Below are 19,777 nucleotides of genomic sequence, written 5' to 3' on the forward strand. Positions count from 1 at the left end.
TACTAAAACTTGTTAGTAAGCAAGTATATTAACAAACTGACAAGATAAAATATCAGCATATAAAAATAAACTGTACTTCATAAGTCAGAAACACATATATATGGAATCTAAAAGATAAAAAAAGGTTCTGAAGAACATAGGGGCAGGACAGGAATAAAGATGCAGACGTAGAGAATGGACTTGAGGACACGGTATGGGGGGGAGGTGGAAGGGTAAGCTGGGACGAAGAGAGTGGCGTGGACTTATATACACTACCAAATGTAAAATAGATAGGCTAGTGGGAAGCAGCCGCATAGCACAGGGAGATCGGCTCGGTGCTTTGTGACCACCTAGAGGGGTGGGATAGGGAGGGTGGGAGGGAGATGCAAGAGGGAGGAGATATGGGGATATATGTATAGCTGATTCACTTTGTTATAAAGCAGAAACTAACACACCATTGTAAAGCCATTATACTCCAATAAAGATGTTAAAAAAAATTAAAAAATAAACTGTACTTCAGTATACAAGTCACTAACAATACAAATATGAACTTAAGAAAGAATGCCATTTGCAATAGCATGAAGCAATAAAATACTTAGAAAGAGATTTAAGAAAATGTAAGACCTGTACACTGAAACTACAAAATACTGCTGAGGGAAATCAAAGAAGATGTGAATAATGAAGAAATATACCATGCTCACGGACTGGAAGAGTATATAACAATGTTAAGATGAAAATTCTCCCCAGATTAATCTATAAATTCAACACAATCCCTATGCAAGTAGTCTTTTTTGGTAGAAATTAACAAACTAATCTTAAAATTTTATTGAAGAATGCAAAGGACCTAGAGAAGCCCAAACGATTTTCAGAAAGAGGGAAGTTAGAGGACTCTAATTGCCTAAATTCAATACTGACTTTAAAGCTACAGTAATCAAGATAGTGTGGTACTGGTATAAGGATACACACAGAGACCAACAGAATAGGAAGTCCAAAACCAAATCCATACAATTATAGTCAATTCACTAGTAATTCAATAGTCAATTCAATTCAACGGTAATTCAGTGGAAAAATAAGTTTTTCAACTAGAACAATTATCCACATACAAAAAGATTAATTTAAACCCCCTTTACCTCACATCATACATAAAAATTAATTCAAAGGAAATCATAGCTCTAAGTGTAAGAGCTAATACTATAAACTTCAAAAAGAAAATATAAGAGGTCTTCCCTGGTGGCACAGTGGTTGAGAGTCCGCCTGCCAATGCAGGGGACACGGGTTCGTGCCCCGGTCTGGGAAGATCCCACATGCCGCAGAGCGGCTGGGCCCGTGAGCCATGGCCGCTGAGCCTGTGCGTCCAGGCCCTGTGCTCCACATGGGAGAGGCCACAACAGTGAGAGGCCCGCATACCGCAAAAAAAAAAAAAAAGAAAATATAAGAGAAAATATTTGTGATTTGGGATAGGCAAAAATGTCTTAAGTATTGACATCAAAAGCATAATCAATCAATCCATAAAAGAAAAAACTGAGCTGAACATCAAAATAAAAATCTTTTGTTCTACAAAAGATAACATTAAGATAGTTTAAAGAATTATTTATGATGCAGTAAGACCAACATCTCAATTTTAAAAATCAGTGAAAGACTGAAATAGATATTTCATTTAAGATATACAAATGGATATTTCATTTAAGATAAGCAGAGGAAATTGATACTTAACATTTTTAGTCATTGTAGAAATTCAAGACCACTATGAGACATTACTATATACTCACTAAAATAGGTATAATCAAAAAAGATAATGACAAGAGGTGGTAAGGACATAGAGAAACTGGCACCCTCATCCATTATCAGTAGGAACACAAAATGGTACAGCCACTTTGGAAAACAATCTGGCAATTTACTGAACAGTTAAATATATATTTGCCATAAAACCCAACAATTACAGGTACTACCCAAGAGAAATAAAAACATGTCCACACACAGACTTGTACATGAATGTTTATATCAGAACTACTCACAATGGTCAAAAACACAAAACAACTCAAATGTCTATCAACTGAATAGGTAAATAAAATGTCAGGTATCCATAAAATGTAATACTACTTATAAATAAAAGGAAATGGGGGCTTCCCTGGTGGCACAGTGGTTGAGAATCCATCTGCTAATGCAGGGGACATGGGTTTGAGCCCCAGTCTGGGAAGATTCCACATGCCACGGAGCAACTAGGCCCATGAGCCACAACTACTGAGCCTGCGCATCTGGAGCCTGTGCTCTGCAACAAGAGAGGCCGCAGTAGTGAGAGGTCTGCACACCGCGATGAAGAGTGGTCCCTGCTTGCCACAACTAGAGAAAGCCCTCACACAGAAATGAAGACCCAACACAGCCAAAAATAAATAAATAAGCCAAGCATTAAAAAAAAAAGAAATGAACTAGTGATATATGTAACATGAATGAACCTCAAAAATGTTATTCTAAACAGGGAAAAAAAAAGACACAAAAGACTCCACATTACATGATTTCATTTACATGAAACTTCTAGAAAAGGCAAAACTATTTAGACAAAGCTGATGAGTGTTTGCCTAGGGTTGGAGGTGGGAATTGAAAGCAAACACACGTAACAAAACTGTATGTATGGAAGTCTAAAACTGGAGAGGGTTGCACAGCTGTACAAATTTATTAAAACTCACTGAACTGTATACTTTAAATGGGTGAATTTAATAATATTTAAATTATATACTAATAAAGCTTTTAAAAAAAGCTTTACATAAAATAAAAAAACCATCAGGGCCAGAAAACTACTCAATTACATAGATAATCTGGTACCAAAATGTTAACCCTAGCACCAGATGTACAAATAAAATATTGTACTTGCTACAGTTAACCAGCTAAAGCCGGAGTTTACCGCAAGTCCTTGAATCCCTAGGGGAAATCTTTATCTGAGATCCATGAACCACTCCCTGAAATTATAAAATATGGTATGTACATAAAAATATATACCTCATCACATTTTTTATTGAGGTAAGATTCATACAACATAAAATTAACCATTTTAAAGTGTACAATTCAGTGGCATTTAGTACATTCACTATGTTGTGCAACCACCACCTCTACCTGATTCTGAAACATAATTCTCATCCTTCCAAAAACCCCATACCCATTAGGCAGTTACTTTTTGCTCCCCTCCTCTCAGCATCCCCTGGCCTCCACCAATCTTTCTGTCTCTAGGCATTTACCTGAGATATTTCACATAAATGAAGTCATACGGGATATTTCACACAAATGGAATCATACCTACTGAGTCTGGCTTCTTTTACTCAGCATGTTTCTGAGGTTCACCCACACTGTAGCGTGTATCAGTACTTCACTGATGTTACAGCTGGGTAATATTTCATTGTACAGATAAACCAGATTTATTTATCTATTCATCAACTGATGGACTTCTGGGTTGTTTCTACCTTTTCACTGCTGTGAACAGTGCTGCTATGAACATTCATGTATAAGTATCTGTGTATCTGTTTTCAATTCTTTGGAGTAATATACCTAGGAGTGGAATTGCTGAGTCATATAGTAATTCTACATTTAACTTTTTGAATAAGTACCAGACTGGTTTCCACAGCAGTCCTCACCAGGTTTTCAAAGGTGTCTATAAACCTGGTGAATTTCTTAAACATCTCTTTATGTTCTCCTAACCCAGAGTATGAGAGCAGGTTTTAGCATATACATGAAAATTTCCCACACTGAAAATCAGTCTGCTTTTGTAGGAAAAATGAAAACAAAGTTACACTACTGCCCAGAATCCTAATGACTATATATGTTGCCTTTAAATGGATAATGCACCAAACTATTGTATACTTTTCTAAGTGAGATAAAATAATTGAACTAAAAATAGTCAAACCTCTTCTATATTTGTGCCTTAGGAGGAAACCAACTTTTGACTTCAGCACCTTCTGAAAAGTGGACCAATAAAAAAATTAGTCCTGGGCCTCCCTGGTGGCGCAGTGGTTGAGAGTCCGCCTGCCGATGCAGGGGATACGGGTTCGTGCCCCGGTCTGGGAGGACCCCATATGCCACGGAGCGGCTGGGCCCGTGAGCCATGGCCGCTGGGCCTGCGCATCCGGAGCCTGTGCTCCGCAACGGGAGAGGCCACAACAGTGAGAGGCCCGCATACCGCAAAAAAAAAATAAATAAATAAAAAAAAAATAAAAATAAAAAAATTAGTCCTACTCCACTGGATAGAACTAGGGCAGTACCTGACCATAATGTGTTTGAATCTCGGAAACAGATAAAGACTAATCTGCAATTGGCTGATGCCATTAGAATGATAATCTAAGATCCAAAGCTTCACTTGTCTAACTCCCCTGCAAAGAGAAAAATTTTGAGTTACACCTAAGCCAAGGTCTAGAAAGACTAATATACAATAACCAGATAGGCCCTGACTATCCCAAAGGACAATATTCCAGAACTCATGAAATATATCCACCATTATGCCAAGGTAAAGGCAATGATGAATAGGGAGAGTGGAGCCATTTTTAAGTTTTCTTCCTCTATGATCTTCTTTACTCTTTAGGTGATCACTGTTAAGAATACCTAATTCAGCTGCTCAATAGGAAAGCTGTAATTTCTCCATAATGAAGAAATAAAATATATTATAAATTATTAATAGTTAACCTGAAAACTCAAATTGATTTTCGAAAAGATGCCAAGATAGAGGGGAAAAAATAGTCTTTCAACAAATTCTGAGACAACTGGATATCCATATGCAAAATAATGAAGTTGGACCTACAAAAATAAAAAACCCTCAAAATGGATCAAAGACCTAATATAATAGCTAAAATTACAAAACTCTTAGAAGAAAATATAGGTGTAAATCTTTGTGACCTTGATTAGGCAACGGTTTCTTATAAATGACACAAGCAACAAAAGAAAACAGATGAACTGCAGTTCATCAAATTAAAGACATCTGTACCTGAAAGGACACTCAAGAAAGTGAAAAGATGACCTACAGAATGAGAGAAAATTTTTGAAAATCATATATGACAAGGAACTAGTATCAGAATACAAAACAACTATCACAATTCAACAAGACAAACAACCCAATGAACAAGTTAAAAAAAGACTTAAGCAGACATATCTCCAAAGACATAAAAAGGAGAAAGAGCACATTAAAAAATGTTCAATATCATCAGTCATTAAGAAAATGCAAATCAAAACCACAATGAGATATCACCTCACACCTGACAGGATGGCTATCATCAAAGAGGCAAGAAACAAGTGTTGGTGAGAATGAGGACAAAAGGGAACCCTTGTGCCCAAGTGCCCATCAATAAATGGATAAAGAAGATGTGGAGAAGAAAAAAAAAAAAAAGATGTGGTATTGCATATCCAATAGAATATTACTAAACCATAAAAAATGAAATCTTGCCATTTGCAACAACATAGATGGACCTAGAGGGTATTGTGCTAAGTGAAATAAGTCAGACAGAGAAAGACAAATACTGTATGATTTCACTTGTATGTGGAATCTAAAAAACAAAACAAATGAACAAACACAACAAAAGAGAAACAGTTATAGAAACAGAAAACCAACAGGTAGTCACCAGAGGGGAGGGTGGTGAGGGGAGGAAAGAAATAGGTAAGGGAGATTAAGAGGTAAAAACTTCCAGTTGCAAAATAAATGAGTCATGGGAATGAAACATACAGTATGGGGAATATAGTCTAATAACTACGTAATATATTTTTATGGTGACATATTGTAACCAGACTTATTGTGGTGACCATTTTGAAATGTACAGAATTATCAAATCACTACGCTGTGTAATAGGAACTAACATAGTGTTACAGGTCAATTACACTTCAAAATAAACTTACAGAAAAAGAGATGAGATCTATGGTTACCACAAGTTGGGGTGGGGGATGTTGGGATGAAGATGGTCAAAAGGTAGAAACTTCCAGTTATGAGTAATAGGGATGTAATGTACAATACAATAAATATAATTAACACTGCTGAAGATTACATAAAGAAGTTGTTAAAAGAGTAAATCCTAAGAGTTCTTTCTCATCACAAGAAAAAAATTTTTCTCTATTTCTTTAAATCTGTATCTGTATGAAATGATGGATGTTCACCAAACTTATTATGATAATCATTTTATGATGCATGTAAGTCAAATCATTATGCTGCAAACCTTAAACTTACACTGTGCTATGTATCAACTGTATCTCAATAAAACTGGAAGAAAAAATAATTTAAAAATAATAAACTTCACATGATCAGAATCTAGAAACAATGTACATAATACAGGATTATGCTGATACCCACAGAACCATAATCTTGTCTAAAATAAGTAACATCATTGTGCTTTTTATCTTTCTGGAATTCTTTTCAGAAACCTAATTAGTTCACCTTTAAAAATGTTTTGCATTATTCTAACTTGTACTATGCTGAAAATCCACGTTAAAAAGTTTTTATTTAAAACAATCATAAAATAAATTTACTGTATAATCAATTTCAAAAAAAAAAGGTAGTAACAAGTGTTGGCAAGGATATGGAGAAACTGAAGCCCTCATAAAATGATGATGGGAAAATAAAATGATGCAGCTGCTGTGGAAAACAGTTTGCTGGTTCCTCAAAAAGTTAAACATGGAATTAAACATGACCCAGTGATTCCATTCCCAGGTACATACTGAAGAGAAGTAAAACCATGTGTTCAAACAAAAAGTTGTACATAAATGTTTCTAACAGCATCATTCATAATAGCCAAAGAACTGGGAATACTCATATATCCCATAAATTGATGAATGGATAAACAAAATGCGGTATATTAATACTATACAATTAACCAGCCATACAATATTAATCAGTCATAAAATGCAATCCAACCCTGATGTAAACTACAACACAGATGAACCTTAAAATCATTATGCTTAGTGAAATAAAACAGAAACAAAAGGTCACATATTGTATCATTCTATTTATATGAAATGCCCAGAAAAGGTAAAGTCATACAAAAAGAAAACAGACTGGTGGCTGAAAGGAACTGAGGCTAAGGAAATGCGGAACGACTGATTAATGTGTACACAGCTTCTTTTTGCCATGGCGAAGGTGTTGGCGAACTAGACAGTAGAGACAGCAGCACATACGAAGGAAAAAAAAAAAGTTAACCCACAAAAGACTATCTACAACAGACTGCAAAATCCCATCCACGTGAAAGAGCACAATCCACTTTCAGAATGGCCCAGTTCCTCTCAAACTTTAATGGACATATGCATCACCTGGTGATCTTGTTAAATGCAGATTATGATTCAGTAGTTTTGGGGTGGGTCCTGAGATTCTGCCTAATAAGTCTGTAGGTGACACTCATGTATCTGGTGCAGGACCATACTTTGAGTAGCAAGACTCCAGAACTGTGGTCTTTAAATACAGTTTAGAAGAAAAGATATGTATCAAAAAATTTAAAACACAGGCAATATATGTGTATTTATTTACAAAATTAGATAACTACTGTAGTAAAAGAGAACATACATTAAAAATAATGTAGAAAATACTTACTTCCAACACAGACTAACAAGGACTGGCTTTACCTATCCACCTGAAATAACTACAAAACATGACAAAATATATGAAACAATGATTTCAGACACTGAATAAAAGCATAGTAATCCTTGAGAAAGTGGAAGCAAATGAGGTAATTCCAGATTACTGTCCACAGAGTTTCCAATTCACAGTTCTAGGAGATGGACCCTAGAGGTTTCCCTAAGTTAAGCAGACAGAGGTGGGAGCCTGGGGAGGCCATGGCACCTACACTGCAATGGAAAATAACCAGAGAGGAGAGAGCTGCATAGAGGGAAAGCTCTGAACATCTGCTGAGCACTCCTGTGTTTCCAAGTAAGTAATAATCAGTGAATAAGTGTTCGGAAACAACCCAAAGCCAGGGGGAAACCAACCAGATGAAGCAGAGCTAAAAATAACCAGAGCTTCACAGGGCTGGGAGTTATTCAGGTTCCCACTGGTCATGGTGGAAAAACTCATAATTCACAAAATACTGGCTAGAATACCAAGAAATATATTAAATAGCGGAGAAAATTATCCCTATATTGAATGCTACTCTAGTCCTGCCTAAAATCATCATCAACACAAGCCCTGAAAGGATTACATTTTTTTCCAAGAAACTATACTCCAGAAAAAAGCTCAAGATGGGACTTCCCTGGTGGCGCAGTGGTTGGGAGTCCGCCTGCCGATGCAGGGGACATGGGTTCGTGCCCCAGTCTGGGAGGATCCCACATGCCATGGAGCGGCTGGGCCCGTGAGCCATGGCCGCTGAGCCTGTGCGTCCAGAGCCTGTGCTCCGCAGCGGGAGGGGCTGCAGAGGTGAGAGGCTCGCGAACCGCAAAAAAAAAAAAAAAAAAAGCTCAAGATGTTAATATAAAGGGACGTTCAAGATGGCGGAAGAGTAAGATGTGAAGAACACCTTCCTCCCCACAAATACATCAGAAATACATCTACATGTGGAACAACTCTTAAAGAAACCTACTGAACGCCGGCAAAAGACCTCAGACCTCCCAAAAGGCAAGAAACTCCCCCACGTACCTGGGTAGGGCAAAAGAAAAAACAGGGGCAAAAGAAAAAACAGGGGCAAAAGAATAGGGACAGGACCTGCACCAGTGGGAGGGAGCTGTGAAGGAGGAAAAGTTTCCTCACACTAGGAAGCCCCTTCACTGGCAGAGATGGGGGTGGGGTGGGGGGAAGCTTTGGAGTCACAGAGGAGAGCGCAGCAACAGAGGTGCAAAGGGCAGCGGAGAGATTCCCCCAGAGGATCAGTGCTGACCAGTACTCACCAGCCTGAGAGGCTTCTCTGCTCACCCGCTGGGGTGGGCGGAGGCTGGGAGCTGAGGCTCTGGCATCAGAGGTCAGATCCCAGGGAGAGGACTGGGGTTGGCTGTGTGAACACAGCCTGAAAGGGGGATAGTGCGCCACAGCTAGCCGGGAGGGAGTCCGGGAAAAAGTGTGGAACTGCCGAAGACGCAAGAGACTTTTTCTTGCCTCTTTGTTTTGCAGTGTGCAAGGAGAGGGGATTCAAAGCACCGCCTAAACTAGCTCCAGAGACGGGCATGAGCCGCGGCTATCAGCACAGACTCCAGAAACGGGTATGAGACGCTAAGGCTGCTGCTGCAGCCACCAAGAAGCCTGTGTGCGAGCGCAGGTCACTATCCACACCTCCACTCCTGAGAGCCTGTGCAGCCAACCACTGCCAGGGTCCCATGATCCAGGGATGACTTCCCCAGGAGAACACACGGCGCGCCTCAGGCTGGTGCAACGTGATGCTGTACACTGCCGCCGCAGGCTCGCCCCGCATTCCGTACCCCTCCCTCCCCACGGCCTGAGTGAGCCAGAGCCCCCGAATCAGCTGCTCCTTTAACCCCGTCCTGTCTGAGCGGGAACAGACGGCCTCAGGCGACCTACAGGCAGAGGCAGGGCCAATCCAAAGCTGAACCCCAGGAGCTGTGCGAACAAAGAAAGGGAAATCTCTCCCAGCAGCCTCAGGAGCAGTGGATTAAAACTCCACAATCAACTTGATGTACCCTGCATCTGTGGAATACTTGAATAGAAAATGCATCATCCCAAATTGAGGCAGTGGACTTTGGGAGCAATGATATATATATTTTTTCCCTTTTTCTCTCTGTGAGTGTGTATGTGAATGCTTCTGTGTGTATTTTGTCTGTACAGCTTTGCTTTTATCATCTGTACTAGGGATCTATCTGCTCACTTATCTTTTTTTCTTTTCTTTTAGTACAGATTTTAGCACTTTTTATCATTGGTGGATTTCTTTTTTGATTTGGTTGCTCTCTTCTTTCCTTCTTTTTTTTTTGTTACTTATTTTTTTTTGTGGTACGTGGGCCTCTCGCCGCTGCAGCCCCTCCCACTGTGGAGCACAGGCTCCGGACGTGCAGGCTCAGCGGCCATGGCTCACAGGGCTAGCTGTTCCGCGGCATGCTGAATCCTCCCAGACTGGGGCATGAACCCGCGTCCCCTGCATTGGCAGGCGGACTCCCAACCACTGCGCCACCAGGGAAGCCCTGTTTTTTGTTACTTTTTAATAATTATTTTTTGTTTTAAAAACTATTTTTTTTCTTACTTTCTTTCTTCTCCCTTTTATTCTGAGCTGTGTGGATGACAGGATCTTGGTGCTCTGGCAGGCTGTCAGCCCAGTGCCTCTGAGGTGGGAGAGCCGAGTTCAGGACATTGGTCCACCAGAGACCTCCCAGCTCCACATCATATCAAATGGCAAAAATCTTTCAGAGATCTCCATCTCAACGCCAAGAGCCAGCTCCACTCAACGACCCAAGCTACAGTACTGGACACCCTATGCCGAACAACTAGCAAGATGGGAACACAACGCCACCCACTAGCAGAAAGGATGTGTAAAATAATAAGGTCACAGACACCCAAAACACACCATCGGACACAGACCTGCCCAGCAGAAAGACAAGATCCAGCCTCATCCAGCAGAACACAGGCACTAGTCCCCTCCACCAGGAAGCCTACACAACCCACTAAAGTAACCTTAGCCACTGGGGGCAAACATTAAAAACAACGGGAACTACGAACCTGCAGCCTTGGAAAAGGAAAGCCCAAACACAGTAACTTAACCAAAATGAGAACACAGAGAAACACATAGCAGATGAAGTAGCAAAGTAAAAACCCACCAGACCAAACAAAAGAAGAGGAAACAGGCAATCTAACTGAAAAAGAATTCAGAGTAATGATAATAAAGATGATCCAAAATCTTGGAAACAGAATGGAGAAAATATAAGAAATGTTTAACAAGGACCTAGAAGAACTAAAGAGCAAACAAACAATGATGAACAACACAATAAATAAAATTAAAAATTCTCTACAAGGAATCAATAGCAGAATAACTGAGGCAGAAGAACGGATAAGTGACCTGGAAGATAAAATAGTGGAAATAACCACTGCAGAGCAGAATAAAGGAAAAAGAATGAAAAGAATTGAGGACAGTCTCAGAGACCTGTGGGACAACATTAAACACACCAACATTCGAATTATAGGGGTCCCAGAAGAAGAAGAGAAAAAGAAAGGGACTAGGAAAATATTTGAAGAGATTATAGTTGAAATATTCCCTAATATGGGAAAGGAAATAGTTAATCAAGTCCAGGAAATGCAGAGAGCCCCATACAGGATAAATCCAAGGAGAAACACACCAAGACACATATTAATCAAACTATCAAAAATTAAATACAAAGAAAAATAGAAAAAGCAGCAAGGGAAAAACAACATACAAGGGAATCCCCATAAGGTTAACAGCTGATTTTTCAGCAGAAACTTGGCAAGCCAGAAGGGAGTGGCAGGACATATTTAAAGTGATGGAAGGGAAAAACCTAGAACCAAGATTACTCTACCCAGCAAGGATCTCATTCAGATTAGATGGAGAAATTAAAACCTTTACAGACAAGCAAAACCTAAGAGAATTCAGCACCACCAAACCAGCTTTACAACAAATGCTAAAGGAACTTCTCTAGGCAAGAAACACAAGAGAAGGAAAAGACCTACAATAACAAACACAAAACAATTAAGAAAATGGTAATAGGAACATACATATTGATAGCTACCTTAAATGTAAATGGATTGAACGCTCCAACCAAAAGACGCAGACTGGCTGAATGGATACAAAAACAAGACCCATACATACGCTGTCTACAAGAGACCCACTTCAGATCTAGGGACAAAAACAGACTGAAAGTGAGGGGACGGAAAAAGATATTCTAAGCAAATGGAAATCAAAAGAAAGCTGAAGTAGCAATTCTTGTGTCAGACAAAGTAGACTTTAAAATAAAGAATGTTACAAGAGACAAAGAAGGACACTACATAATGATCAAGGGATCATTCCAATAAGAAGATATAAAATTGTAAATATTTATGCACCCAACATAGGAGCACCTCAATACCAAAGGCCTCAATACCTAAGGCAAATGCTAACAGCCATAAAAGGGGAAATCGACAGTAACACAATCATAGCAGGGGACTTTTAACACCCCACTTTCACCATTGGACAGATCATCCAAAATGAAAATAAATAAGGAAACACAAGCTTTAAATGATACATTAAACAAGATGGACTTAATTGACATTTATAGGACATTCCATTCAAAAACAACAGAATATACTTTCTTCTCAAGTGCTAAAGGAACATTCTCCAGGACAGATCATATCTTGGGTCACAAATCAAGCATCGGTAAATTTAAGAAAACTGAATCGTTTCAAGTATCTTTTCCGACCACAATGCTATGAGACTAGATATCAATTACAGGAAAATATCTGTAAAAAATACAAACACATGGAGGCTAAACAATACACTAGTTAATAACCAAGAGATCACTGAAGAAATCAAAGAGGAAATAAAAAAATACCTAGAAACAAATGACAATGAAAACACGATGACCCAAAACCTATGCGAAGTGGCAAAAGCAGGTCTAAGAGGGAAGTTTATAGCAATACAATCCTACCTGAAGCAGCAGGAAACATCTCAAATGAACAACCCAAACTTACACCTAAAGCAATTAGAGAAAGAATAACAAAAAAACCCCCAAAGTTAGCAGAAGGAAAGAAGTCATAAAGATCAGATCAGAAATAAATGTAAAAGGAATGAAGGAAACAATAGCAAAGATCAATAAAACTAAAAGCTGGTTCCTCGAGAAGATAAACAAAATTGATAAACCATTAGCCAGACTCATCAAGAAAAGAAGGGAAAAAGACTCAAATCAATAGAATTAGAAATAAAGAAGGAGAAGTAACAACTGACAATGTAGAAATACAAAAGATCATGAGAGATTACTACGAGCACCTACATGCCAATAAAATGGACAACCTTGAAAACATGGACAAATTCTTAGAAAATCACAACCTTCTGAGACTGAACCAGGAAGAAATAGAAAATATAAACAGACCAATCACAAAAATTGAAACTGTGATTAAAAGTCTTCCAGCAAACAAAAGCCCAGGACCAGAGGGCTTCACAGGCAAATTCTATCAAACATTTAGAGAAGAGCTAATACCTATCCTCCACAAACTCTTCCAAAACATAGCAGAGGGATGAACACTCCCCAACTCGTTCTACGAGGCCACCATCACCCTGATACCACAACCAGATAAAGATGTCACAAAGAAAGAAAACTACAGGCCAATATCACTGATGAACATACATGCAAAAATCCTCAACAAAATACTAGCAAACAAAATCCAACAGCACATAAAAGGATCATGCACCATGATCAAGTGGGATTTATCCCAGGAATGCAAGGATTTTTCAATATACGCAAATCAATCAATGTGATAAACCATACTGACAAATTGAAGAATAAAACCCATATGATCATCTCAATAGATGGAGAAAAAGCTTCTAACAAAATTCACACCTATTTATGATAAAAACCCTCCAGAAAGTAGGCATAGAAGGAACTTATCTCAACATAATAAAGGCCATATATGACAAACCCACAGCCAATATCGTCCTCAATGGTGAAAAACTGAAACCATTTCCACTAAGATCAGGAACAAGAGAAGGATGCCCACTCTCACCACTATAAAAGGAATCCAAAGAAATAAAGAATCCAAGAAATAAAAGGAATGCAAATCAGAAAAGAAGAAGTAAAGCTTTCACTGTTTGCAGATGACATGATACTATATATAGAGAATCCTAAAGATGCTACCAGAAAACTACTAGAGCTAATCAATGAATTCGGTAAAGTAGCAGGGTACAAATTAATGCACAGAAATCTCTGGCATTCCTGTACACTAATGATGAAAAATCTGAAAGTGAAATCAAGAAAACACTCCCATTTACCATTGCAACAAAAAGAATAAAATATCTAGGAATAAACCTACCTAAGGAGACAAAAGACCTGTATGCAGAAAATTATAAGACACTGATGAAAGAAATTAAAGATGATACAAACAGATGGAGAGATATACCATGTTCTTGTATTGGAAGAAGCAACATTGTGAAACTGACTATACTACCCAAAGCAATCTACAGATTCAATGCAGTCCCTATCAAACTACCACTGGCATTTTTCACAGAACTAGAACAAAATTTCACAATTTGTATGGAAACACTGAAGGCCCCGAATAGCCAAAGCAATGTTGAAAAAGAAAAACGGAGCTGGAGGATCAGCCTCTCTGACTTCAGACTATACTACAAAGCTACAGTAATCAAGACAGTATGGTACTGACACAAAAACAGAAATATGCATCTATGGAACAGGATAGAAAGCCCAGAGATAAACCCATGCACATATGGTCACCTTATTTTTGATAAAGGAGGCAAGAATATACAATGGAGAAAAGACATCCTCTTCAATAAGTGGTGCTGGGAAAACTGGACAGCTACATGTAAAAGAATGAAAGTAGAACACTCCCTAACACCATACACAAAAATAAACTCAAAATGGATTAAAGACCTAAATGTAAGGCCAGACACTATAGAACTGTTAGAGGAAAACATAGGCAGAACACTCTATGACATAAATCACAGAAAGATCCTTTTTGACCCACCTCCTAGAGAAATGGAAATAAAAACAACAAAGAAATGGGACCTAATGAAACTTAAAAGCTTTTGCCCAGCAAAGGAAACCATAAACAAGACGAAAAGACAACCCTCCAAATGGGAGAAAATATTTGCAAACGAAGAAACTGACAAAGGATTAATCTCCAAAATTTACAAGCAGCTCATGCAGCTCAGTATTAAAAACACAAACAACCTAATCCAAAAATGGGCAGAAGAGCTAAATAGACATTTCTCCAAAGATATACAGATTGCCAACAAACACCTGAAAGGATGCTCAACGTCACTGATCATTAGAGAAATGCAAATCAAAACTACAATGAGGTATCACCTCACGCCAGTCAGAATGGCCATCATCAAAAAATCTACAAACAATAAATGCTGGAGAGGGTGTGGAGAAAAGCGAACCCTCTTGCACTGTTGGTGGGAATGTAAATTGATATAGCCACTACGGAGAACAGTATGGAGATTCCTTACAAAAGTAAAAACAGAACTACCATACGACCAAGCAATCCCACTACTGGGCATATACCCTGAGAAAACCATAATGCAAAAAGAATCATGTACCACAGTGTTCACTGCAGCTCTATTTACAACAGCCACGACATGGAAGCAAGCTAAGTGTCCATAGACAGATCAATGGATAAAGAAGATGTGGCATATATATACAATGGAATATTACTCAGCCATAAAAAGAAACTATATTGAGTTATTTGTAATGAGGTGGATGGACCTAGAGTCTGTCATATAGAATGAAGTAAGTCAGAAAGAGAAAAACAAATATCGTATGCTAACACATATATATGGAATCTACAAAAAACCAAAAATGCTTCTAAAGAACCTAGGGACGGGATAGGAATAAAGATGCAGAGAATGGCCTGAAAGACATGGAGAGGGGCAAGGGTAAGCTGCGACGAAGTGAGAGAGTGGCATGGACATATATACACTACGAAATGTAAAACAGATAGCTAGTGGGAAGCAGCCACATAGCACAGGGAGATCAGCTCGGTGCTTTGTGACCACCTAGAAGGGTAGGGTAGGGAGGATGGGAGGCAGATGCAAGAGGGAAGATATATGGTGATATATGTATAGCTGATTCACTTTGCTTGCTATAAAGCAGAAACAAACCATTGTAAAGCAATTATACTCCAATAAAGATGTTTAAAAAAAAAAACGATGTTAATAGAAATGTAAAAATATTCATCACCCAAGGAGGTAAAATTCACAATGTCCTGGGCAGGCATTAAAAAATAATCAGGTAAGCAAAGAACGAGGCAAATAGAACCTATAATAATGAGTCAAAATAAATAAATAAAAAGGCATCCAAAAATGAGACAGAAAATATAAAATAGTAAACAAGAATATTGAAAGTTACTATAGTATAACTATATTCTATATATTGAAGAAAATTGAGAAAGGATAAAACAGCATGTTTGGAAGAAATATGGAAAATATTAAAAGACCCAAACCAAACTTTCAGCGATAAAAAAATCTAAATCTAAGATGAAATAAACTGGGTAGGATTAATAGCATATTTGACATTGCAGAAAAAGAGATGAATAAACTTAAAGCCATTTAAGAGAAGCTGTCCAAAATGAAACACAGAGAATAAACACCAAAAGAGTATCACTAGGCTCTGAGACAACTTAAAGTCACCTGATATAAGTTTAACTGAAGTCCTCAGAGTACTAGGAGAAGGTGGACTATTTGACATAAAAAATGGCTGAAATTTTTCCAAATCTGATGAAAACTAAGAAACCCATGATTTGAGAAGCCCAATAAATTCAAGCATAAGAAACATGAGAAGAATTATGTGAAGTCACATCATAATTAAACTGCCAAAAGTCAGTGATGAAATTAAAAAACAGCCAAACATCCCATCAGAGCCGTATGCAAAGCAGCAGGAAAATACTGACCTATAACGAAGGGAAAAGTCAATTAATTAAAACAGATCAAGGAGTAACACAAATGAAAATAATAGTCACAAAAACATTTAAACAGTTTTTAACCTGTATTCTGTATGCTCAAAAAGCTGGAGGAAAGTTAAGTAGACACATGGAAAACAAACAGACAAAAATGAACTTCTAGCAAAGAAAACTATCATGTCTGAGATGAAAAAATGCACTGAATAGGATTAAGGACAGATTAGATAAGAAGCAAAGATTAATGAATCTGAAGACAGAGCATTAGAAAAGACCTGAAATGAAAAATGCACAAAAAATGAACATATGAATCATGATACATATTCATGACTGAAGGGAAGTTTACAGCACTAAATGTATTAGAAAAAGGTCTGAAACCAATGATCTCACCTTTCCTCCTTTAAAAAACTAGAAAAAGAAGAGCAAACGACGCCCAAAGTAAGTAGAAGAAATGAAATAAAGGTAAGAGTCTAAATTTACTTACAGAAATCAAATAGAAAAAATTTAAACTTTTTTAAAGAGTAGGTTAAGAAAGTTATTTTAAAATTTCATTTTAAAACTAGGAAGTGAGCAAGAAAAGGAACAGAGATAAACTACAAAACAGCCAGAAAACAATTAACAAAATGGCAGTAAGTACACACCTATCAATAATAAAATGTAAATAGACGAATTCTCCAATCAAAAGAGAGGGTGGCTGAATGGATAAAAAAACAAGTTGCAGCTATATGCTGCCTATAGGAGACTCACTTCAGATATAAGGACACACAGACTGAAAGTGAAGGGATGGAAAAAGATATTCCATGCAAGTGGAAACCAAAAGAAAGTTGTGGTAGCTACACTTATGTAAAACAAAACAGACTTTAAAACTAAGATTGTAAGGACCTCCTTGGTGGTACAGTGGTTAAGAATCCGCCTGCCAGAGCAACAGACACGGGTTTGAGCCCTGGTCTGGGAAGATCCCACATGCCGCAGAGCAACTAAGCCCATGTGCCACAACTACTGAGCCTGAGCTCTAGAGCCAATGAGCCACAACTAGCTCGGGCACCTAGAGACTGTGCTCTGCAACAAGAGAAGCCACCACAATGAGAAGCCCACGCACCACAAGGAAGAGCAGCCCCCACTTGCAGCAACTAGAGAAAGCCCACGTGCAGCAACGAAGACCCACTGCAGCCAAAAATAAATAAATAAATTTATAAAAATAAATAAACAAATAAAAATAAAACTAAGGCTGTAACAAGAGACAAAGAAGGGCATTACATAATGATAAAGGGGTGAGTCCAACAGGAGGATATAATATTTGTAAATATTTATGCACCCAACATAGGAGCACCTAAATGTATAAAGCAAATATTAACAGTCCTCAATTCCATTTAAAAAGAAAGTTACTCACTCAGCGCATACAGTTTTTCCTGCTGATGTATGTGCAGATACTAGAACAGACTGATTATTATCAACACACTGAATGGCTTCTCTTTGAAAAGCATCAAGAATGAACGGGTATTCCTATAAAAAAAATTAGTATCTGTATGAAGATACCTAGACACATCATAGTACACTTAAAACCAAGAGACGCTACCCCTAGAAGCATTCTGGGAGCATTTCTTTATGAGTCTATTTGGGAAATATGCCACCCACTAGAGAAAATTAGGAAGAATTAAAAAAAAAAAACTTTAACCAGACAGCATAGAAGTTATTTCTACTATCTGATCTTTCAATTATTATGTTTACATATATATTAATTACAACACAATAATCATTACCATTTATCAAGAACATGCTTTATGGTGGGCACTGTGCAACACATTTTCCACATACTAATCTTCACAGCACCCCCTAACGTATATATAATTTCCTTTCACAGATGGGAACTGAGGCTGTGATAAGGCAAGGCCTCAATCAAGTTCACTCAGCAAAGGCAGAATAATATATCTATTAGACTTGAAGAGTTCATGTTTACCCCACCATACTGCCTTTTTTACTTAAGAAAATGACTTGGAAAATTTATACTACTCTTTTAAAATCTATCAGGGTTTCAAAATCCATTTAATATCAGCATAAGAGTTTAAGTTTCATTAGAAGCTTGTTCAACTCCCAAAACTATATGCAAAACTGTACACATGCATTTTTTTTCTAGAGAAAGATCAGTACTATTCATTAGATTCATTAAAAAGGTTGAGAATTATTTTCATTTTTAAAAATCTTATCACATGATACTTGGTTTTCAGCATGGTTGTTTATTGATTTGGTTCTCACCATATTTGACTTCAGGTGGCAGCTTCTTAATTTGTACATACATATGTGTGTGTGTATATATATATATATACACACACACACACACACACACTGGGAAGTGTAAGAATCTCGTTTAAAAGCTTATCTTTAAGATTTTTAGGAAAACAGACTCACAAAACTGTACAAACCGTACTGCCCAAAGTACAAACCTTTGCAGCTTTTCCAACGCGAGGTTTAAGTGGTAGATAATCTTCATCTGCAGGAAGTGCAACCTGATGTTAAAAAAAAAAAATCAATTTACTATTCGAGAATTGATGCATTCAGCACTCCCTAATCAATGATGGTTTGAAAAATAAAGGTGGTGAACTAAAGTGTTTCTGACAGTCTTAGACACTGTAAAATTAAATAACCACCTTTGAGAAAAAGTCAAAATGCAAAAGCTACAACATTCAAAAAACTTGTATTAGTGTTTGTCTGACAGTAATCTAATTAAAAGCACTTAAGTCTATCTCCCAGAAGAAACTGTGTTTATTAAGGTCTAGGACCTATCTCAGCTATCTTTGTATTTTCTATATCTAATGTACTTCCTGAGATTAATGAATGCTCAAAAAAGCAGAATGGACATAAAAAGGGATGCCACAATATGAAAGAAAACTATGTGGAATAAAATGGTATTATTTCCTGGAACAGGAAACTAATTTTCCTCCAGTGAAGATTAAGATCTGGAGAGCAGTTCACAATATATCTAAATTCCCAATACATAAGCCAATTAGTGTATAAATAATCAATCATCAAGGGCAAAGTACGGTACACACAGAAGTTAGAAATAATTTCTAAGAGCAAAATTTCAACAAACAAGTATGAGATAAGATTAGCTGTCTTAGAATATTGAGAGATTGTTGGTAAATTTGCAATTCAATTACAATCAAGATGATGTGTGTAGTGTTTCAAAAGGAATAACTAGAACTTGACTGTAATTAAGTGAAACGATAAATTATGAAACTCAATGAACAATACCCAGTATAATAACTGTGTTAGAAGCAATGTGAAACTCTAAATGGAATCTATAAA

At 37.6% G+C, this 19,777-nt stretch overlaps 1 protein-coding gene across 1 annotated transcript in view; it reads right to left on the minus strand.

The window, feature by feature from the left end:
- Positions 1–19,777, minus strand: part of MTREX (Mtr4 exosome RNA helicase) — a 127,018-nt gene that overhangs the window by 97,035 nt on the left and 10,206 nt on the right. Inside the window, exons 4-5 of the mRNA XM_082624149.1 lie at positions 18,916–18,978; positions 17,865–17,977 (exon numbers count right to left, since the gene is read on the minus strand). Coding sequence (XP_082480275.1) covers positions 17,865–17,977; positions 18,916–18,978 — 176 coding nt within the window. The remainder of the gene's footprint in view (positions 1–17,864; positions 17,978–18,915; positions 18,979–19,777) is intronic.

The sequence above is a fragment of the Mesoplodon mirus genome, assembly GCF_964341445.2.
Source record: "Mesoplodon mirus genome assembly, chromosome: 5".
Lineage (NCBI taxonomy): Eukaryota > Metazoa > Chordata > Mammalia > Artiodactyla > Ziphiidae > Mesoplodon > Mesoplodon mirus.